The sequence below is a fragment of the Halteromyces radiatus genome (assembly GCF_025201355.1).
Source record: "Halteromyces radiatus strain CBS 162.75 chromosome Unknown BX664scaffold_6, whole genome shotgun sequence".
Taxonomy (NCBI): domain Eukaryota; kingdom Fungi; phylum Mucoromycota; class Mucoromycetes; order Mucorales; family Cunninghamellaceae; genus Halteromyces; species Halteromyces radiatus.
Genome location: NW_026251692.1, coordinates 1,877,639 through 1,897,333, shown reverse-complemented (window position 1 = coordinate 1,897,333; position 19,695 = coordinate 1,877,639). Strand labels below are relative to the sequence as shown.

Here is a 19,695-nt window from a genome sequence, read left to right as displayed (position 1 = left end):
ATCTTTAACCCTCTCCAAATGTCTGGCGGAGCTGGAGTCGTGATCCATTGTCTGTACTTCCTTTCGTTCTTTTTTTTCTTTTTTTTTTTTTTTTTTTTTGTTTTTATCTTTCTTTCACCTCTTTTTTTTTTTATATATCTACTTTTCCTTAATTTTTTTTATTTTGAACAGCCTAGTCATCCCATGGCAAAACCTCCTTCGCCTCTTGTCAGGGCGATAACTGGGTTTCTTCTACAAGTAATTGTATATGGCTTATTGGTTTATACCTGGTACATTTATGTGTTCCGTATTTGTGGTCAGTATATTATCAAGCAGAATAGTTCAAATACTCAATCTATGATCCTTCTTTTTTTTTTTTTCTTCTTCTTCTTACTTTTATACAATACAATAGTGGCTTTATTGATCTGGAGTGAATATAGAAACGTTCCTTTAGGTGGTAAGAATGACAAGAATATGTTATAAAACACTCTTTTTAAACTATTGATTGATTTTACATTTATTTGATATATATTATTATAATTAGGTGTACTCATAGCATTTTCTAGTCTCTTTGTTTTAATGGCAGCCATATCATATACTCGTATCATTAATGCCGATCCTGGTCATCCTGATCAAGTAAGACTATAACAACAATAATCATAAGAAGTGGTTTTAAGTTATATTATTATTTGATAGACACCAACCCTCCAGTCAGTCGAATCAGCGACAACTCAAAGCAGTCAGTCTCACTTACCTCGTTATTGCTATACACCAAGTTTATTCGACAAGACTACTATGACATCACTTCCTTTACAAGATACAACTATTTTACCAGCTCTCTCTATTGTCTCAGATCCAAATGGTGCACCTCGGTTTTGTGACATTTGCAAATGCTTCAAACCAGCTCGAACTCATCATTGTAGCGACTGCAATGTCTGCGTACTAAAAATGGATCAGTAAGTACACTCTATTAAAAATGTTATTAAAGATATGGATGATAACATCTTTTCTTTTATTGTATTTTATATTAGTCATTGTCCCTGGATCAACAATTGTGTAGGTCATCACAACTACAAATTCTTTTTTCTCTTTGTTTCTTATACAGGACTTTACGGACTGTGGGGTTTATGCAGCGCGCTTCCTCTTGTAGTGATTGCTATGCGTGATTATGTAAGAAGCGAAAATAGATAACACTATCTTTGTATTCATCTGTCTCTTTTTTTTTTTTTTTTTAATTATTATTATTATTAGGATCGGTCTTTAGATCCACAATGGATTGTCTTTTTAATTATGTATGTATTAAAGTTAGTGTTATATTGTTATATTGATTTACTAACTCTTTGATTATATATATATAGAGCATTCGTATTTGGACTTACAATATGTGGATTTGCTTTGGCTCATGGACAATATATTTTGGTGAATCGAACTACGATTGAAAGTTTATCGACTCGACCTGATCATGTACGTGTTGACTTTGATACCTCTGGACAAAATTATGAAGTGGTTGCTACTTCTCTTCATGATCGACTCTGGAATATTGGCAAGATGAATAATTGGCGTAGTGTGATGGGTAATCATCCTATTGGTTGGATTTGTAAGTTTCAACAAGTTATAGATTAAATTTTTGATCTAATACATATATATATTCTTAGTACCTGTTTATCGTGGACTTGGTGATGGAACAATATACCCTTTTAATGACGCATCCTACCATAAAATTTTAGATCAAGCAAAACGACAAAATGATATGATTTAATTTTTAGGCATAAATGAATGATGCTGAGATTTAATAAAAATACAGTTTTTATTTTTTTTTTTTTTTTTTTTATTCTTCTTCGTTTCTCCCCTTCGTATTTTTTTCTTTTATTTTATTTTTTTTTTTTTTGGTGTGTATGTATTACTATCATTTGAATCTAACTTTGTATTCTTTGAAATCCAATGAACTTCCTTCCAACATCTTTGATACTTTACCTCCATTTTTGATCGATCAAGAAACTTTAGATCTTTTTGATAAACAGGCTGAAGAACTTGGTCATCCATCTTCACATAAACTCGTCGATAATTCTATTCAATCAGTAGACCGCCATCAACTTTATCCACGAAAACGACAACCAGAAAAGCTACCTAATAGATACCCAAAACCTAACATTCCACCAACGCCTTCAGATATTACGCAATCTCATCTCAGTAGTACCAACAACACTGGTAGCAACTTTGGCGACTCCATTGTTTCTAAAGCTTCCTCTAGAACTCACGATGATTTTCGACTTGGTCCAATTGATATTGAATGTATCGATAAGCGTAATGAATCGCACTATCACAGCAAACAGAACAAAGGCAATAACGGCGACAAAACCAGCAAAGGCAATAATAACAATAATGTCAATTCTACCAAACCTTTGACAGACCAACAACAACAAGAAGAACAACATTGCAAAATGGGTTATGGCATTATTCATTTACTTCGTGATGAGAAACCAGCTCCTGATGATCTTATGCCTGATATGCTATCGTTTATTCCAAATCAACATGATATGGGGACTATTACTTGTACCTTGGCTGTACCTACTTATATGACAACCAACGATTTTCTAGTTTTTGTTAAACCATTCGATGATACTGTTATGCAATATCGCTTCATTAGGTAACATCAAAAAGGATAACTCTGATGATAACTTACGCTTAATATAATTAACCAATATCTTTTATATATAGAGATGCTGCTCCCAACAAATATATGGTGTTAATGAAATTCAAGAATGTCCAATCAGCATACCACTATCGTCGCAAATTCAATGGTCGTCAGTTTCATGGAATGGAACCTGAAATCTGTCATATTGTCTTCATTGCATCAGTTACCACTTGGAATTCAACTACATTCGATAACAACAATATACCAATATACCCAATGTTGAATGATACCCTCCAAGGCGAACGAAATCGACAGCAATGGAGACCTCATACATTAGAATTACCGACTTGTCCTGTCTGCATGGAACGAATGGATGAAAGTGTCACTGGATTATTGGGTATCATGTGTCAACATTCTTTCGATTGTGGTTGCCTTGGGAAATGGGGAGATGGAAAGTATGTATTATTTTATTAAAAAAAAAAAAAGAATGTGCAATAACGGGTACTTTTATTATTATTATTATTGTTATTTCTAGTTGTCATATATGTCGATTCTCAGAAAAACCTGTATTGGAAGGTATTGGAAGGGAAACTCCCTTAGATAATGATAAGGCAGCATCCTCCTCGGGACCAAAACGAAATCATCAAGGCTGGCTCTTAGCAAGACATGCTCACGATGATCGACTTTGCTGCTATGTTTGTGGAGCAACAGAAAGTTTATGGATATGTATGATATGTGGGCATATTGGATGTGGACGTTATCAAGATGCACATGCTTATGATCATTATATGGAAACGAATCATCTTTATGCTTTGGAAATCGACACTCAAAGGGTATGGGATTATGTGGGTGATGGATATGTACATCGATTGATTCAGAACACCGTAGATGGTAAACTTGTGGAATTCCCTGGCTCAACCCAACGTCATGATCAACACGATATGGACAATAGTGACAAATTAGAATCATCTGGCGTGAACGATAATAACGTCAACAACAACATCGACAACAATAATACCAATAATTATTCTAGTAACCTATTGACAAGACCTATTACTCGACATAGACGGAATGGTAATATTCAAGATAGGATCAATACCAAACATCAAGTTGTAGGCAGCAGTAGTAGCGGAGATGATGACAACATAGGTATAGATGAATGGCCCCCTCTTGGATACACAGGACTATCATCGTCAACTTTGGCGAAAGGAACAACCTTGTCAACATCAACAAAAAAGATGGATAATGATCTGGGGCATATGTTGCAGGAGGAAAAACTGGAGGCAATGTCCATGGAATATACAACTTTATTGACATCACAACTGGAATCGCAGCGTATTTACTATGAAGATCAGCTCAATGCATTGGTAAAACAACTCTCTACCCTGACAGCACAACAATCACAAATGGAGTCTCAATGGCAACAAGAATTGGATCAGCGTCAAAGAAGAATAGCGCAGCATGATGAAATGAAACAAGAATATGATAATCTTATAGCTACCAATACATCCTTACAAGATAAATGTCAACTTTTAAAGGAAAAATATGAATCAGCACGAACCATCTGGGAACAAGAAAAAAAGGTTTTTTCTTATTAGTGAAAATTTAGATAATTACTTACACTTTTTTTTTTTTTTGATAGATGACGAATACCTTATCAAGTGATAATGAAGCATTGAAACAAGCATTATTAGACAAGAAAATCAAGGTGAAAGAAGCTCATGATGAATTACGTGACTTGACGTTTTTTGTACAAGCCAGGAACAAAGTGCAAGACAATCCCGATATGGCTGGTGGGAGTGTTGGTACAATCCAAAGAACTGAACGATCAAGTAATAAAAATCGTCGTGGCAAAAAAGGGAAGAAATAAGGGGGAGATCCTTTTTTTTTTTGATATACATTCTTCATCAAGGTATTCATCATCCTGGAGTAGCGGTAGTAGTATTTTATTTTATTTTATTTTATATTATTTTTGTTTGTAGTATAGAATTGTCTATTTGTAGTCATAGCAGCCATGGTAGTAGTTTATCATATTTTATTTTACTTTTTTTATTCATTTTTATGTATGATAAATAAATAAATAATATTCTAAATAGTGTGGATAAAAATAAAAAGAAATTATGTGATGAAGATTAGATATCAAAATGCAGAAGAGGGAGAGATATAAGGTGAAGGAGATGACATAGGTCAATCCCAGAAGACTTCTTTTGCGATCTTGGCTCGTTCGATGATACACTTGTTTTCCTTATATTTTTGATTGGATTCAAAAGCATGGAGATACTTCCAACCTAGTTTCGTTTGGCAAATCATGCAATAAATATCAGCCACACTATGAATCCCGGTCATTAGCATGCGTTCTTCTTTGGCGCCTATGGTAATATTGACAATTTGATCTACAAAATAAGCAGGTCCATGCTGAAAAAAAAAAGTCAACAACTCAAGTAACTGATATTCTATTTTTTTTTTTTTTTTTCTTTACACGTCCTTGAAAAGCCCGAGAGATGATGTCGTCTTGCCGAATGAGATGAGAATGACAAGTGTTGCAACAATAAATTCTAACATTGTTGATATATATTTGGTGTTTCTTTGCCATGGAGAAAAAGAAAAAAAAAAGTGTCAATAACTGTATACAAAATATGTAAAGGAAATTAAAAAAAAAAAAAAAAAAAAAAAAAAAAAAAAAAAGAGGTGGAAAAAAAAGAGGTTCGCAGCCCATTTTTTTTTTATTGTTCAAACAAAGCCAACCATAATTCATGCCAGATCAGGTGAATATATATATCAAATACTATACTAACGACAAAACCAAAAAAAAAAAGGTGACAACTATCTTCTACATAAATCACTAATGGTATTGACAAACTTGCTAACTTTATCCGTATCTTGTCTAGCCATTTCAATCACCATTAATAGTTTCTTGATACCAATAGATAATGTCATGTTTTCTACCGTTCCTAGTTCAATTAATGCATCTGATCGTTCCTGTTCATTAAATAATTCCATTTTCTACAAAAAAAAAAAAAATACAGAAGTTAGAGTTCCAATTATCTTTTATCTTCTCATTTCTTTTACCTGTAATACAATATCAATTTCTGATAAGCTTGTGATAGTAGGTACTTGGATTTCAGATGCAAATGCGTCTATCATATCCATTTGTTTCAATATCGAACGTTGTGATGTTGTGGCAATAATCAAAAGTCGTCGATCCTATTATAAAACAACTGTTGATATAAATATATGTCTGGATATCCATTTCGTATATCTTGATATTACCTTTGGTGGAGGTTTCTTCAACAATACCAAGAGAGCCTGAAGGATTGCGTTGGAGAATCTTGGACCAATATCCACCCAATCTAGAAAGGAAAAAGAAAAAAAAAAAAAAGAAAAATTAGAATCACTACACCACTCAATAATATATGCCTTACCTAACAAACGTTCGATATTATCAATAACAATGACACTAAGAGGAGACTTATAAGAATCATTGAAGACTTTGTTGATTTCATTGATTTTGGCGTTTTCAGTCATGCCCACCATAGTTTCAGGAGAAATAAGCTTGATAAAAGGAAATGCACTCTCTATAGCCATTGTAGCAGCCAAAGCACTCTTGCCTGAACCAGCTGCACCATGAAGTAAGATACTAACCATGGGAGTATGAGCAGATTGCCGAACTTGATCCACATATAATACACCATCCTTCAGTATAGACTAACATCACAAATAGATAAATAATTTAAGGTTAGATCTGTTTTGTTTTTAAATTAGTACAAACTTACATCAATATGACGAGCAAAGGGAATAATACCATTCTGTACTAATTGTTGTAATTCAGCTTCAGATACACCAAACGCAGGAGGTACTTCTTCCAAGGCTGATAAGAAATCACTCATATTGACCTTCATATTTTCAACATCAGGAGCAACTCCAGCCACAGTACCAACCTTTATATGTCGAGAAAATGCATAAGACGAGGCAGCCTTGACGACACCAGAGATTTCAGCACCACTATAATTCTTGGTTAATTCTGCCAATTCACTGATAGACACATCTTGATCTAAAATCTTGCTTTCACGCATCTAATTGAAAAAGAATAAAAAAAAATCAAGAGTTTTAAAAACTATTTATCCTTTTTTTTTTCTTTTCTTTTTTTTTTTTTTAATACCTTGGCAGTGTGAATTTTCAAGATTTGTTGTCTACCATTTTCATCAGGTAATCCAACTTCCATATGTACTTCCAAACGACCTAAGATTTGTATAATAAATCATGACTGATTATTATCTTTCTTTCTTTCTTTTTTTTTATCACAATAGCTTATCTTTATCTATATATACCTGGTCGTAGCAAAGCTTCATCAATCATATCTTTCCTATTTGTCATACCAATAATGAGAATATTGTTCAGTTGTTCCACGCCATCCATCTAATATAATAGGGGAAAAAAATAAAGTTCATATTAAAAGAATCCATGTCTCTCTCTTTCTTTCTTTTTTTTTTTTTTTGAATATGTTTACCTTTGCAAGCAATTGATTGACAACAGAATCACCGACACCAGTACTATCACCACGGCTACCACGTTGTTTACATATAGCATCCAATTCATCGAAGATGATGATATGTAGACCAGAATCTTCACCCTTGGATTTGTATTCGGCTTCAGCATCTGCAAAGAGTTTACGCACATTTTCTTCGCTTTGACCGACAAATTTGCTAAGGACTTCTGGACCACTGATAATCTTGGGTTCCTTGGCATTCAACATTTTCCCAATTTGACGAGCCATTAATGTTTTACCAGTACCAGGAGGACCATATAATAATAAACCCTTAACATGTTGTACACCAAGTTTTTCAACAATAGAAGGAGGGAAGATACGAGATGCAAAGGCACGACGGAAAATAGCACTAAATTCATCATCCAAACCACCAATACCAAGATCTTCAAATTTGAAATCAGCACGAATTAACTGTTTGGCTTGAGATCGAGCACCAGATCTACACACAAAAAAAAAAAAAAAAAAAAAATAGTCAATATGGTGATTAAAAAGAAAGAAAACAACAAACTTACGCTTTCTTGGATCCTTTTAAACGAATCAAAGAATTATGTGCTTTTGTAAATTCAACTGTAGTTTGATGCATTAGAATACCACGAGGAGCACCATTGTATTTTGTTCTTTCAGGGTCAAAACCATGATGAGATCGACCAGCCTTAAGTACATCCATATCCACTACTTCTAATTCCATTACACGACAAAGAAACTGAGTACCTTGGAAATCAAAGACAAATTGTTGACCACTTGTAAAGATTTGATTAATAAAAGACTATATAAAATAAAAATGAGTACCTAAATATACTTTTTTTATATTATTTATTACTTACTATGCCAAAGACTTGAGCTAATTGATCTGTATCCCAATCAGCACTTGAAGCTACACTTTTCTTACGATAATCAATTTCAAGTCGAAGTAATCCCAAATAAACTTCGGCACCATTGGCATAAGGATCATAAGGCATAACTACTACAGGTTGGTCATTGGAAAATTGAGCCCACTTTCTATGCATACCATTAGTGACCAAGACACCTCTTGGAATATTGTTATCTGGTCTATATATATATATAATGAGTTAAATGATAAATAATTATTAAATGATAAAAGTATTTTTTTTTTTTTTTACCTCACAGTAAAAGCAAAATGATCATCTACCAAGATAAAGTGACAAGAAGGATCAAGTTGACCAGGTGCAACATAAACATAATTGGTAAGAGCAAGATCATCAGTAGGGCATGGTTTGATGTTCATTGTCATCTCTTGATAAGAAGGAGGAGGAGCATTACGGTATCGTGGGTCCATGATGAAAAAAAAAGTGAAAAAGAAAAGAGAAAACGTGGCACACAGGTTTGAATTTTTGTTTGCGGGCCTACTTATTTTCACCCGCATTTCGGTGGTTGAAAACAAGAAATGGAAAAATGGTTAGTGTTATGATCAACTAAACATTATTTGTATACGTGCACTTACCAAAAAAAAAAAAAAAAAAAAAAAAAAAAAAAAAAAAGGCCCTCCGGCTCTGAGGCACTGTCGCCACGCATCAACCCATCCAGGATGTGCGCGATGCAAAAGAGATAGTGTAAATATCATAATTGTAAAAAAAAAAAAAAAAAGAAAACCAGACAGCAAGAAAGACAAAGAGACAGCAAGGACAGACAACCAGAGGCACGACAAAACTAAAAGAACGACGAGGAACACGGGGAAACAAGAATCACAAACAAGAATGAGAGTGTTCTGTTGCGTGAACCAGGCGAACGGAAAGAAGAAGATACCGTAATACCGTGTGGCAACGTGATGTGAATGCTTCAAGAAATATCCGTGGTATCTTCACAAGTATTATTCGACACGGACAACGATCGGCGATCTTCTCTCCCCAACTTTCCGCATAACAAAGGTGTGTGATGTTTACAGTTTATGTAAGTAAAAAAAAAAAAAATTTGATTTATATTTATTTATACTCATCATTATTTTTTTTTTTTTTTGTTATTTATATCTTTTTCACTCTACTCTTGTCGACCCCTTCTTACCATTATGGCCATCATCCCAATTTTATATATTTTCCCATTTCAATTTTATGTTGCCTCCTTCCCAATCTATTTACATTCGGCCTCAATCTCCAGTGGAAAAACTATATCATTTCATTGTGGAATTTCTCCTATTCTTGAATTCGAATATAATAAACATAGTTTTTTTTTATTATTATTGTAAAAAGAGTGATGATAAGCTATCTACTATACCACTACTAATAATAAAATCATTAGTAAATTCCTTCACAGTTATAAATTTTTCCTTGATCTGTTCCAATTTGTTATAATAGTCTTGATCTTGAATTGTCCACACTTCTTGATAAGATGTTCCATTGATGAAAGTATTTGTCAATTGATTGGCACGTTGTAACACATCCTCCGATATTCCAGCTAGACTAGCACACCAAATTCCAAATGAAGCACCCAATCCATACCCAGGTACCACTTTATATAAAAATACCACTTGATTTCCATTTTGATCTTTGTTGTTTATATTGCAGATAATTTCCGTAGTATAAAATTGAATATAATTATTTTGATTTTTGATAAGAATATCTTGTGTCAGTAACTCTATATAAAAAAAAAAAAAAAAAAATGGGTGAATAAATTTCAAAAATGCGTAAAAAGGTTATTTGTTGTTGTCATACCATGGAAATGTGTACTAGTTACCAATTTTGGACATTGTCTTCCACGGTTAATATATTCATTCAACACCGCTGCAAATAAACTTGCCCCATCCACCGGATTTGTTCCCTAAATATCAAATCCCAAAAAAAAAAAATTAATCTTCATATATATATAATATGTATTTCTCTTTTTTTTTTTTTTTATCTCACTTTCCCAAATTCGTCAATGATCACTAGGCTTTTTTGAGTAGCATAATGAAGTCCTTGTGATACTTGTTGTAGATCATATCCAAATGCACTATGAGCCTATCATCCAATATAATAATAATAAAAAAAATAAAAATAAAAATAATGAAAATGATGGACGAAATGAGTAAAAACGATGATGATTGTTTTTTTTTATCAATTTACAGTAGATACACTTTCTATTGTTTGAATGCTTGTAAAGATCTTGTCCGTCAACCCAATCACCGCTCTTGCAGCAGGAACAAAACTATAAATGGTAATAATGAATTTCATCATTTTCATGTCAACAGTTTTTTCCTCTCCTATTTTTTTTTTTTTTTTGTACCTGCCAATATGAGCCATAAAAACAATCAGTCCAATCTATTAAGAATAAAAATAGATAAATAGCAAGATTCATGTCATTCTATCATCAACATCTTTCATCAAATTTTCGTTTTTTTTTTCTATCAGCTTACTTGTTTCAAATAAACACTTTTTCCTGAGAAATTGGCACCAGTAAGTAAAATGACACTTCTTGGTCGTTCATCATCATCATTATATATGAGATGAGGAGATTCATTTTCATAGTTATCACGTCTTGTTGATAATGATGTTCTTGTTGTCTTTGTGGTTGAAAAGTCACCTGACTGCTTAAATGGAGATGATGATGATGACGATGGTTTGGTAGTAGAAAGCTGCGATGAATTGAATACAGTTGGTGTTGTTTCTGTTACTTCTGTTGCTGGTCTAAATGATTCTTCATTTTCTTGTATTCTCCCATTTCCACCTGCTATATAAGTATCATTCGATATAAAAATATCTAGTTTGAGTTCCTGTAGTGGATGTCGTCCTTCAACAATAGTCAGCTCATTCAGATCATCATCGGTCATAATGGGTCTCGTATAACCATTTTGTAATGCTGCTATACTAAATGCTAGGATACTTGTGACAATATAAAAAGATTTTGGAGATGAGTCAATATTGATTGATATACGGTTTCTTTCATTTATATCCATATCGATTTGCTTACCAGTCTAATTCCGCCAGCACTTCAGTGGTCGCAAGTAACTGTTCTTGATACAAAATAATTCGTTCACTGAGATGTTGTATCATTTCAATTTGTTTGTCTAATAAACAGGATGAAATTATATATATTGAATTTACCACATTACCTCCATTATCTTTTCATTTGATATTATTACCTATAATCATACCGTACATATCACCTAGATGTTCATCCATATCTAACATATCGAATGAAAATAATCATAAATATAGTAAATATAAAAAAAAGTGAAAAGAAAAGATATAATGGGACCTTACTTCGCATACGATTATTTTTGTAATAGTAATTGTCGCCTGTACTAAATTGAAGATCAAATCCATTGAGGCAGGAGTGATCCACATATCTTGTATAAACTGAACAAGGAAAAGTCACCAAATACCCAAGTTGAGGAAAGTAGACCACATTCAAAACGTTTCCAATATCATTTGGAAGTCCAATAGCAATGTCTTGAGCAACTTGTAACTGATCAAAAACTAATTCAGTTCCTTTCGTATCACTGATCGAGCGGAAAATGTCATTCTTTCATCTTACCAAGTAATCATCCAAGCAATTATATTTCTCTCGGAGCAAATCTAGATCCTAAGCATATGGAAGGGAAAAAAAAAAGAGAAAGAAGGAAAGACAAAGGTGAGGAGATGGAATATAGCGATGTAATTTTCAAGAAAGGCTATTTATTCAACCTTACCTTATCCACACCGCTCTTGATTGTAAGTCGACCTTCTGCATGACTGTCTTCAAATGATATCTATAAAGAAAAACATAGGATTAGAGATACATATAGTTCTTTTTTTCTTAACCTATAGTTTATTTTCTATAACCTGATCATTGATACATTTTCCAATATGTGTCAAAATATCGATATTGATCGTTGAAATAACCTATAAATGAAGGATTAAGCTAAATATATCTTAGTATAATAAACATGCTTATATTCTTACCTTTTGAAGAATAGGAGCTTGAGATAGATGATATGCCTTGATCACATCTACAATTTTCAGGACATAATAGGAAAACTACAGTTATAATGAGAGTGAGCATAAATCAAGTAAGATCTCAATATATTTTAATTTATGATGCTCTTTTTTTTTTTTTTTTCTCCCTACCTCTAGTAGCTGTTGCCATTCAGTCACTTTTGCGTGATGTTCGTGGATATGACTAAGTATTCTTGCCGTGTTCTTGACATGTTTCATGTAACTTGATAATTTCTTCACAGCGTTATCTTTGTTTGTAGGATTACCTACATTGATCAAATACTCTACAGATGAATGTCGCTCCTGTAAAACTTCTAGATCCAGTGTTGGTCGTAGTAGCCACTGTTTCAATAGATGTGTACCACCAGGACTAACAGTATAATTTAATAGATCTATTGAGACAAAAAAAAAAAAAAAAAAGAATAAGAATCATCAATATAATATAAAATATCGGTAAATATTTATAACATACTGAAGAGTGACATGCTTTCTTTTCCTTTCTTTTGATGTGTACTTGGATGCATTTCAATTTGGAAGATTTCTAAAGATTGCATAACATCTGCTGAGACGTACATTGTATCCAAACTAAGTAAAAGAAAGTAAAAGGGAATGTTAGCCTTGTCATTTCATTTAATTACTCTGATTTTAACTTACAATGATATTGATTTTAATACCATAGGCATCATACTTGTATGATAAGATCCAAATGATGAACTCTTCAGATATGTGAACAGTGGAGATATACAGCTAATCTAATGATAATAATGATATAAGAGATGATTTTAAAAAAAGGATGATATATATTCCTTACTGTTGTTGTACTAGTCAAAGGAACAAGAGAAGAGAGTCGCAATTGGGCTTGTTTGGTAAGATCAGTATCAGAAAAGGATGCATGAAATTGGATTTCAGATTGTTCATCTTGCAAAGAAGGATTGTTACATAATTCATTTGATTCAGTTGATATCATTGAGTGATGTTGTTGTGTACAGTTTCCTATATACCAATTGATCAATTCATAGAGACCTTTTTGATAGGTAAATTCTTTGGAATTCAATATTTCTATCTGAATACGATCATCTGAAATTATGATTAAATTCAAATAAAAAAGAAGTTGATAAATTTTGTTTATTATTATTATTATTATTATTATTATTATTATTTACCATATTTCTTTACTATATTTGTCAATTCTGGATTGTTGAAAGCACATAATACCATATGAGTAGGACATAACTGAAAGATCACTTGGTTTTAATAGGATTAATATATATGAAGATATATAATCATACTAAAATATTATGATAAAACTTACAAGCTTCCACAGTATCTTTCAAATTAATTTCTTTAATATCTTCAAGAAAATAAAGTTCATGGAATTGATGTAAATAATAAATACAACCAAGTTTGTTTGATTTCCAATAAAGTGATACGATGATCAAATCTTGATCTTCATTTTCCTTTTATTCGAATAAAATAAAATTAAATAATAAAAAAAATAAAAAAAAATAAAAAAAAAAAAAAACTTACTGTAGTGATTTGAAGTGAATTCGTTGTTTGACTTGACATAATAAAAAGAGTTACGCAAATAAGAGAAAAACTGGATGGAATACATTATATAAAATTGAATCTCCTCTCCTTTCAATTTTTCCTTACTTCCCCATTTTTCCTTTTTCCTTTCCTTTTCTCACCCTATTCTTCATCTCTTTCTATTTCTATTTCTTCTTCTTCAGTCTCTATATCTCCTATCTCATTTATATCAACGTTCTCTCTTTTTTTTTTTCTTTTGGTTGTTTTCTATTTTTATTTATACTCCCTTCATTTTTTCTCTCTCTCTCTTTATCTTTTCTCCTTTTTTTTTCATTTTCCTTTATTCTTGCCATTGATTGACTGACTGTTTTTTTTTTTATCTTATTATTATTCCTCCGGCATATGACGGCTCAACAACAACCTGCAGCAGCCATTACTTCACATAATGTAGTGGGCGTACATTATCGAGTAGGGAAAAAGATTGGTGAAGGATCTTTTGGTATTATTTATGAAGGTATGGACAAAAAGAATCGCATTATTTTATATTCCTTGACAATAATAACAACAACTATAACAACAAATATTCATCATTATCATTTTACCGTGAACCTTTTTATATAACATATTACGGATATATACACATTTGTTAATAATACTTCATTTTGATTAGGTACCAATTTACTCAATAATCAACAAGTAGCTATCAAATTTGAACCGAGAAAAAGTGATGCACCTCAATTACGGGATGAATATAGAACATATAAGATCATGGCAGGAACTCCTGGGATTCCTAGTGCATATTATTTTGGTCAAGAAGGTTTACACAATATTTTGGTTATTGATCTCTTGGGTCCAAGTTTGGAAGATATGTTTGATATATGTGGACGTCGTTTTTCTATCAAAACTGTAGCTATGTTAGCAAAACAAATGGTAATATAAATATATATATATATATATATATATAGATTCATTATCATTATTTTATTGAATATACTAACTCTCTTTATATATATATATATATATTTAATCAAGATCACTCGAGTGGAAACGATTCATGAAAAGAATTTGATATATAGAGATATCAAACCTGATAATTTCCTTACTGGCAAACCTGGCTCCAAATTGGCAAATAATATATATATGGTGGATTTTGGAATGGCTAAATTATATCGGGATCCCAAGTCAAAACAGCATATCCCTTATCGTGAACGAAAAAGTTTATCGGGCACTGCACGGTATATGAGTATTAATACTCATTTAGGCCGAGGTAAGTAAAAAGAAGGGAGGAGAGAGGGGGGGAGATATCATCAACGTAGTGAATTGATTGAAAGAAGGAGAAGAAAGGGATGAAAATAGGGATACTATCTATTTTTTTTTTTTTTTTTTTGTGGTTCATGCCGTTATTGATGCCTTTATATATATATATATATATATATATATATATATTTTTGTTTCTTCATAGAACAATCTCGCCGTGACGATTTGGAGGCTCTTGGACACGTGTTTATGTATTTTCTTCGTGGTTCATTACCTTGGCAAGGATTGAAAGCAGCTACCAACAAACAAAAATATGAAAAGATCGGTGAAAAGAAACAAACAACTGGTATTAAAGATTTAGCTCAAGGTTACCCAGGTAAGATATTAACTTATAAAAATAGAAGAATTATTTATTTTAAAATTATGATTTTACTATAGAGGAATTTGCCATCTACTTACAATATGTGAGAAAACTTGGTTTTGAAGAAACACCAGATTATGACTTTTTACGGGAATTATTCACAAAAGCCATCAAGAACGCTGGTGAAGTGGATGATAATGTATATGATTGGTGTTTATTAAACAATGGAAAAGGATGGGAGGTAATGATAGAAAACAAAAACATAGTGATCCAATGATATATCTATATATTAACATGATTATGATGATGATAGACCCTTCCTAAGCGATCAAATCAACGACATCCACAACAACAACATCAACATACGACAACTAGAAAACAAGTGGACAAACAGCAATCAAACAAACACACTAACGAACGCCATTCTCAACCTCTTCATCATGCTACGGCGCAGGATCACCAACGCAAGAAAAAAACACCTTGGCAACGACTCAAGTATATCTTCACTTGTGGTATTTGTAGTTAGTTAGGTAGCCACTCTTTTATTCTTTTTCTTTCTCTTTCTCTTTGTTTTTTTTTTTTTTTTTTTTTTTTTTACTACTAATTAGTTACTTTATATTCCTTTTTAATATGTTCCTTATTTTCATAGATCTTTTTTTTTTCTTCATTTTTCACAATTATGACCTTTTTTTTTTTTTTGTCTTTCTTCACTATTTTATCGTCAATCTTCATATTTTCGCCATAAACTCATTTTGTTTTTTCTTTAATCACATTGTCTTTTGTTTTTCAGCTTCAGTATTGTTATTATTTTATCATCCAATGGTATCGTAATTTAAAAAAATAAAGCAAACAGTATAATGTTTAATAATCCATTATTATTATTATTGTTATTATTGATCTATTGGTTCAAATCTTCATCTATCTTAAAGACAACAAAGTATCATCAATGGCTATCAGTATTTTGTTATGATACTAAATTATTATTATCATTTTTATCTTTTGGTACCCAAAGGATTTTCATTTTCGGTGCCAATCCCCAAAAATGGAAGTTGCAGGAAAGCAACAAGCCAAAAAGGATGGTTTGAAATACCGACTGTTTTTTTTTTTCTTCTTCTTCTTCTTCTTTCCCTGTCCTTGAACACGTTTATCCTTCTTTTTTTTTTTTTTTTTTTGTATTATTCCACCATGCCAAAAATAGTATCGTCTTCTACTATTTCTTCTTCTAATTTTGATGAAGGACAAACTGATCAACGTCAAAAACTACAGATCTATTATTGTCTCTGCTCTGAATTTTTACTAGTGATTGACGCTGAATTACAACTTTTACCACGACGAAAAACGGATAATGCTATCATTATTGACAATAGACAACGTACATACAAATTGACAGCGGAAGCAAAACAACCAGTTATTTTGAAAAGGTAATCTTTTAAAAAAGTCAAGATCTAATGTATTGAATATAAAAATATTGACTTTTCTTTGAATAGAGGTGAAGGATTTGAAAAACAATATCGATATCATTGTCCACGTAAGTATCATTTTTTTTATATACTCAAATCCATGTAAAAGTACTTTTTTTTTTTAGGATGCTAATTTTATCATTATTTTTTTTTTATATGGTTAGGATGCGAACTATTGATTGCTTATGAAATGAAGGAAGAAAGGAAATCGGGTCATTATACATATATAGTAGATGCTGCTTTGACTGAAGTTCAAGGAGTGGCACCCTCATCTGCATTACTGGAACCAACTGAAATTTAGTTTAGGTGATTGAATTTATTTATTTATTTATTTATTTATTTATAATTATTCTATTATTCGTATACAGTTTATTGTAATAATAGTCTTGTATCATACACTTTATTATTTTGATCAATAAAACAAAGAGAGAGAGAAAAAAAAAGATGTTTGTTATTATTATTATTTTTTTTTTTATGCAAATGGAATGTCATGAATATGTCTACGATCGATAGTTTCAGAAAAAAATAATAAAAAAAAAAAAAGAAAGTGATACAGTACAAAATGACAACCTATCATTAATGATATCATAGAAATACGATTAAAGACCCTTCTTTTTTTTAGAGTTTGATGGTTGTTGAAAGTGTAGGCATCAAAAGGTGGGGAGGATGATATTTTTTTTTAAGTGGATTCTATTGGCCGATACATTGAAGAGGTATATTTTCTCAATGATGTTACACAATTATACCTAAAACTATTAAACATGTATATAATGGTACAAAAGTATATTTTATTATAATTTGATCAACTACCACGATAAGTTGTATAAGAATAAGGACTAAGTAAAAGGGGGATATGGTAATGTTCTTTTGGTTTAGCCAATTCAAAAATGATCTAGAGATAAAGATATATATTAGTTTCATATATTTATATTTATATTTATATTACCTGCACATAAGGATAGAAACATTCTTGATCGATCTTGTTAAAGTATTCTTTGGTTTCAAAAGTAACACGATAAATACCCTTTTCAGCTTTATATCCTTCTGGTAATAAAGTAGGACAACGACCGTCTTCGTTGGTTTGACTATAATAATAATAATAATAGTTAGTATAAGTTTATATATATATATATATATATATATATGCATTCTTACGCAGTAGATAATGTACTGAAAGAGCCTCCGTTTAACTTTTCTATCTTGACACTAACACCACGACCTGGAACACCAGTAGAAGCAATAAGGACGTGACAAGTAATGGGACTTTTATGAGCAGACATGGGCTATATAAAAAAAAAAGACCAAGTTAGTATTAGTTATTCAAAAGAAAGATAAAACCATTTACTTCCAAGTGATTCTTAACGACTTCTAGTCTGGAAGAAGAAGAAGAAGAAGAAGAAGAAGAGAAAGAAGAAGACATATAAAGAAAGAAAGAGAAAAAAAAAAGTTCGAGATTTGTAGGAAAAAATAATCTCCATGATGGGAAATTACTCCTTTTTTTGTGTGCCTAAAAAAAGTCACCGGTTTGATGTCTCCGGTCCAAATAACGTTACTTTCAACCGATTATATTGATACACTTTTTCTTTTCTTTTTTTTTTTTTCTTATAATATTATATTTATATATACATTTAACTATTTAAAGAGAATTAATCTTTTTTTTTTATGGGTGGTATTCAAAGTACAGAATATGGTCGTTATGGTTTTCATGTTTTGAAGGTAACTTTTTTTTTTTTTGGTTTATTTGTTTTTGGATAGAAGAAAAACTTCGATGATTCCCACTTTTTATTAACAAATATCCTTTTTTTTTTCTTTTTAGGTGAAAGAGAACTCTCCAGCATATCATGCTGGTATGGAACAGTTTTTTGATTATATTGTTGCCATCAATGGTATTAGTTTGGTAAAAAAAAAAAAAAAAAAAAAAAAGGAAGAACAACAACAATGTGGTGATAAAAAAAAATAAAAAACTGATTGAACTAAACTAATAGGAAGATGGTGATACTGATATACTGATGACTACTTTACAACAACATAAAGATAAACCATTACCATTAACCATTTATTCAAGTAAGGAACGTGCTTTTCGAGGTAACTAAATAATAATATAACAATGTCTTCCAAAATTGACTTTTTTTTTTTTGTCATTATTAGAAATTAGTTTAATTCCTGCAACTGATTGGTCTACAGATCCTAATGAAAAAAGTTTAATTGGTAGGGAATTAATCAAGGTATGTGTGAATAGTTTTTTTATTTTTTATTTTTTATTTTTTATATTATTTTGATATTAGGTTGCTCTATACGTTATTGTACTTATGAACGAGCTGGTGAATATGTTTGGCATATATTAGACGTATCACCAAATTCACCTGCTGAAATGGCTGGTATTATCCCTCATACTGACTATGTTATTGGAAGTCCACAAACAGTTTTGAAAAGTGATGATGATTTTTACAATTTAGTGGAAGAAAATCTTGGAAAACCTTTAAGATTATATGTATACAACACAGAATGGGATAGTTGTCGTGAAGTAAGAATTATATATATATGATGATGATGATGATGATTAATATATATATATTTTGTTATAGGTTATTATTGTACCAAATCGTGATTGGGGTGGTACAGGATCTTTAGGATGTGATGTTGGATTTGGTTTACTACACAGAATTCCTCGAAGGAAATCAAACGATAATAATAATGATGATCATGATCAAGAACAATATAGTAATACGATCTTCAGTGCAGCGGATTTTGAACCTACAACTGATCATTCAACAAATCATTCAATAACAAGTTTAGAAGAAGGTCCTATATCAACACCTCAACAAAGATCATCTATTGAAGAAACAACAACAAAAACAACAACAACAGATACCATGTCAAATCAACAAGAATATTTACTCAAAGAAGCACAAAATACAAGATTACCAGATTCCCCTCAAGTTGAAAATAATGATTGATGTAGTTTAGATTTTTTTTTTTACCAATAAAAAAACCTGTTTCACATAATACACAATTGTTACATT

General features: G+C 31.4%; 9 protein-coding genes across 9 annotated transcripts; 5 read left to right on the top strand and 4 right to left on the bottom strand.

Moving 5' to 3' along the window:
- Window positions 1–118: 118 nt before the first annotated feature.
- Window positions 119–1,800, top strand: BX664DRAFT_180219 (DHHC palmitoyltransferase-domain-containing protein). The gene is made up of 8 exons (XM_051540021.1): window positions 119–295; window positions 392–433; window positions 524–615; window positions 676–935; window positions 1,011–1,149; window positions 1,231–1,271; window positions 1,338–1,576; window positions 1,635–1,800. The coding sequence occupies exons 1-8, from the start codon at window positions 184–186 to the stop codon at window positions 1,736–1,738; spliced, it is 1,029 nt and encodes a 342-aa protein (XP_051398590.1). The 5' UTR covers window positions 119–183; the 3' UTR covers window positions 1,739–1,800.
- A 57-nt stretch (window positions 1,801–1,857) lies between these two features.
- BX664DRAFT_338726 (uncharacterized protein) lies at window positions 1,858–4,645 on the top strand. Its single transcript, XM_051546490.1, has 4 exons — window positions 1,858–2,626; window positions 2,698–3,069; window positions 3,150–4,197; window positions 4,257–4,645. Exons 1-4 carry the CDS (start codon window positions 1,875–1,877, stop codon window positions 4,482–4,484), a joined length of 2,400 nt encoding a protein of 799 aa, XP_051398589.1. The 5' UTR covers window positions 1,858–1,874; the 3' UTR covers window positions 4,485–4,645.
- Window positions 4,625–5,273, bottom strand: BX664DRAFT_338724 (Yippee/Mis18). The gene is made up of 2 exons (XM_051546489.1): window positions 5,094–5,273; window positions 4,625–5,029 (listed from the first exon to the last, which is right to left on the bottom strand). Exons 1-2 carry the CDS (start codon window positions 5,205–5,207, stop codon window positions 4,802–4,804), a joined length of 342 nt encoding a protein of 113 aa, XP_051398588.1. The 5' UTR covers window positions 5,208–5,273; the 3' UTR covers window positions 4,625–4,801.
- Window positions 5,274–5,437: 164 nt separating this feature from the next.
- BX664DRAFT_266987 (P-loop containing nucleoside triphosphate hydrolase protein) lies at window positions 5,438–8,406 on the bottom strand (the record flags this gene model as incomplete). The annotated part of the gene is made up of 11 exons (XM_051540931.1): window positions 5,438–5,617; window positions 5,684–5,818; window positions 5,885–5,964; window positions 6,037–6,319; window positions 6,388–6,687; window positions 6,774–6,853; window positions 6,943–7,030; window positions 7,122–7,599; window positions 7,673–7,926; window positions 7,985–8,210; window positions 8,282–8,406. 11 exons carry the CDS (start codon window positions 8,404–8,406, stop codon window positions 5,438–5,440), a joined length of 2,229 nt encoding a protein of 742 aa, XP_051398587.1.
- A 945-nt stretch (window positions 8,407–9,351) lies between these two features.
- On the bottom strand, window positions 9,352–13,633 carry BX664DRAFT_375643 (DNA mismatch repair protein MutS; the record flags this gene model as incomplete). Its single annotated transcript, XM_051548719.1, has 20 exons — window positions 9,352–9,749; window positions 9,827–9,932; window positions 10,016–10,111; window positions 10,217–10,298; window positions 10,377–10,411; window positions 10,507–10,972; window positions 11,061–11,157; window positions 11,233–11,274; window positions 11,354–11,558; window positions 11,628–11,675; window positions 11,782–11,841; window positions 11,915–11,974; window positions 12,035–12,109; window positions 12,200–12,459; window positions 12,540–12,652; window positions 12,722–12,783; window positions 12,879–13,144; window positions 13,231–13,311; window positions 13,380–13,524; window positions 13,595–13,633. The coding sequence occupies 20 exons, from the start codon at window positions 13,631–13,633 to the stop codon at window positions 9,352–9,354; spliced, it is 2,736 nt and encodes a 911-aa protein (XP_051398586.1).
- Window positions 13,634–13,962: 329 nt separating this feature from the next.
- On the top strand, window positions 13,963–15,787 carry BX664DRAFT_387799 (kinase-like domain-containing protein). Its single transcript, XM_051549408.1, has 6 exons — window positions 13,963–14,108; window positions 14,265–14,524; window positions 14,627–14,861; window positions 15,057–15,227; window positions 15,290–15,453; window positions 15,526–15,787. The coding sequence occupies exons 1-6, from the start codon at window positions 13,997–13,999 to the stop codon at window positions 15,736–15,738; spliced, it is 1,155 nt and encodes a 384-aa protein (XP_051398585.1). The 5' UTR covers window positions 13,963–13,996; the 3' UTR covers window positions 15,739–15,787.
- Window positions 15,788–16,373: 586 nt separating this feature from the next.
- Window positions 16,374–17,016, top strand: BX664DRAFT_284237 (uncharacterized protein). The gene is made up of 3 exons (XM_051541630.1): window positions 16,374–16,633; window positions 16,700–16,740; window positions 16,837–17,016. The coding sequence occupies exons 1-3, from the start codon at window positions 16,398–16,400 to the stop codon at window positions 16,971–16,973; spliced, it is 414 nt and encodes a 137-aa protein (XP_051398584.1). The 5' UTR covers window positions 16,374–16,397; the 3' UTR covers window positions 16,974–17,016.
- Window positions 17,017–17,345: 329 nt separating this feature from the next.
- Window positions 17,346–18,118, bottom strand: BX664DRAFT_338716 (hydroxyisourate hydrolase). The gene is made up of 4 exons (XM_051546488.1): window positions 17,828–18,118; window positions 17,619–17,757; window positions 17,450–17,564; window positions 17,346–17,362 (listed from the first exon to the last, which is right to left on the bottom strand). The coding sequence occupies exons 1-3, from the start codon at window positions 17,950–17,952 to the stop codon at window positions 17,475–17,477; spliced, it is 354 nt and encodes a 117-aa protein (XP_051398583.1). The 5' UTR covers window positions 17,953–18,118; the 3' UTR covers window positions 17,346–17,362; window positions 17,450–17,474.
- Window positions 18,119–18,261: 143 nt separating this feature from the next.
- On the top strand, window positions 18,262–19,680 carry BX664DRAFT_338714 (GRASP55/65 PDZ-like domain-containing protein). Its single transcript, XM_051546487.1, has 6 exons — window positions 18,262–18,388; window positions 18,489–18,569; window positions 18,658–18,757; window positions 18,821–18,880; window positions 18,958–19,196; window positions 19,258–19,680. Exons 1-6 carry the CDS (start codon window positions 18,335–18,337, stop codon window positions 19,627–19,629), a joined length of 906 nt encoding a protein of 301 aa, XP_051398582.1. The 5' UTR covers window positions 18,262–18,334; the 3' UTR covers window positions 19,630–19,680.
- The last annotated feature ends 15 nt before the right edge of the window (window positions 19,681–19,695 follow it).

What these genes read in the sequence shown, in the direction of transcription:
- BX664DRAFT_180219 (XM_051540021.1), top strand. Translation starts at nt 184, where the DNA reads ATGGCAAAACCTCCTTCGCCTCTTGTCAGGGCGATAACTGGGTTTCTT. An exon ending in ATATAGAAACGTTCCTTTAG is followed by an intron (nt 434 to 523) that starts GTGGTAAGAATG and finishes TATTATAATTAG; the next exon opens with GTGTACTCATAGCATTTTCT. An exon ending in TGGATTGTCTTTTTAATTAT is followed by an intron (nt 1,272 to 1,337) that starts GTATGTATTAAA and finishes ATATATATATAG; the next exon opens with AGCATTCGTATTTGGACTTA.
- BX664DRAFT_338726 (XM_051546490.1), top strand. Translation starts at nt 1,875, where the DNA reads ATGTATTACTATCATTTGAATCTAACTTTGTATTCTTTGAAATCCAAT. An exon ending in ATGCAATATCGCTTCATTAG is followed by an intron (nt 2,627 to 2,697) that starts GTAACATCAAAA and finishes TTTTATATATAG; the next exon opens with AGATGCTGCTCCCAACAAAT. An exon ending in TCTGGGAACAAGAAAAAAAG is followed by an intron (nt 4,198 to 4,256) that starts GTTTTTTCTTAT and finishes TTTTTTTGATAG; the next exon opens with ATGACGAATACCTTATCAAG.
- BX664DRAFT_338724 (XM_051546489.1), bottom strand. Translation starts at nt 5,207, where the DNA reads ATGGCAAAGAAACACCAAATATATATCAACAATGTTAGAATTTATTGT. An exon ending in CTCGGGCTTTTCAAGGACGT is followed by an intron (nt 5,030 to 5,093) that starts GTAAAGAAAAAA and finishes TTTTTTTTTCAG; the next exon opens with CATGGACCTGCTTATTTTGT.
- BX664DRAFT_387799 (XM_051549408.1), top strand. Translation starts at nt 13,997, where the DNA reads ATGACGGCTCAACAACAACCTGCAGCAGCCATTACTTCACATAATGTA. An exon ending in CTATGTTAGCAAAACAAATG is followed by an intron (nt 14,525 to 14,626) that starts GTAATATAAATA and finishes TATTTAATCAAG; the next exon opens with ATCACTCGAGTGGAAACGAT. An exon ending in TTTAGCTCAAGGTTACCCAG is followed by an intron (nt 15,228 to 15,289) that starts GTAAGATATTAA and finishes ATTTTACTATAG; the next exon opens with AGGAATTTGCCATCTACTTA.
- BX664DRAFT_284237 (XM_051541630.1), top strand. Translation starts at nt 16,398, where the DNA reads ATGCCAAAAATAGTATCGTCTTCTACTATTTCTTCTTCTAATTTTGAT. An exon ending in CAACCAGTTATTTTGAAAAG is followed by an intron (nt 16,634 to 16,699) that starts GTAATCTTTTAA and finishes TTCTTTGAATAG; the next exon opens with AGGTGAAGGATTTGAAAAAC. An exon ending in ATATCGATATCATTGTCCAC is followed by an intron (nt 16,741 to 16,836) that starts GTAAGTATCATT and finishes TTATATGGTTAG; the next exon opens with GATGCGAACTATTGATTGCT.
- BX664DRAFT_338716 (XM_051546488.1), bottom strand. Translation starts at nt 17,952, where the DNA reads ATGTCTGCTCATAAAAGTCCCATTACTTGTCACGTCCTTATTGCTTCT. An exon ending in TTCAGTACATTATCTACTGC is followed by an intron (nt 17,758 to 17,827) that starts GTAAGAATGCAT and finishes TTATTATTATAG; the next exon opens with TCAAACCAACGAAGACGGTC. An exon ending in GTTTCTATCCTTATGTGCAG is followed by an intron (nt 17,565 to 17,618) that starts GTAATATAAATA and finishes CTTTATCTCTAG; the next exon opens with ATCATTTTTGAATTGGCTAA.
- BX664DRAFT_338714 (XM_051546487.1), top strand. Translation starts at nt 18,335, where the DNA reads ATGGGTGGTATTCAAAGTACAGAATATGGTCGTTATGGTTTTCATGTT. An exon ending in ATGGTTTTCATGTTTTGAAG is followed by an intron (nt 18,389 to 18,488) that starts GTAACTTTTTTT and finishes TTTTCTTTTTAG; the next exon opens with GTGAAAGAGAACTCTCCAGC. An exon ending in CCATCAATGGTATTAGTTTG is followed by an intron (nt 18,570 to 18,657) that starts GTAAAAAAAAAA and finishes CTAAACTAATAG; the next exon opens with GAAGATGGTGATACTGATAT.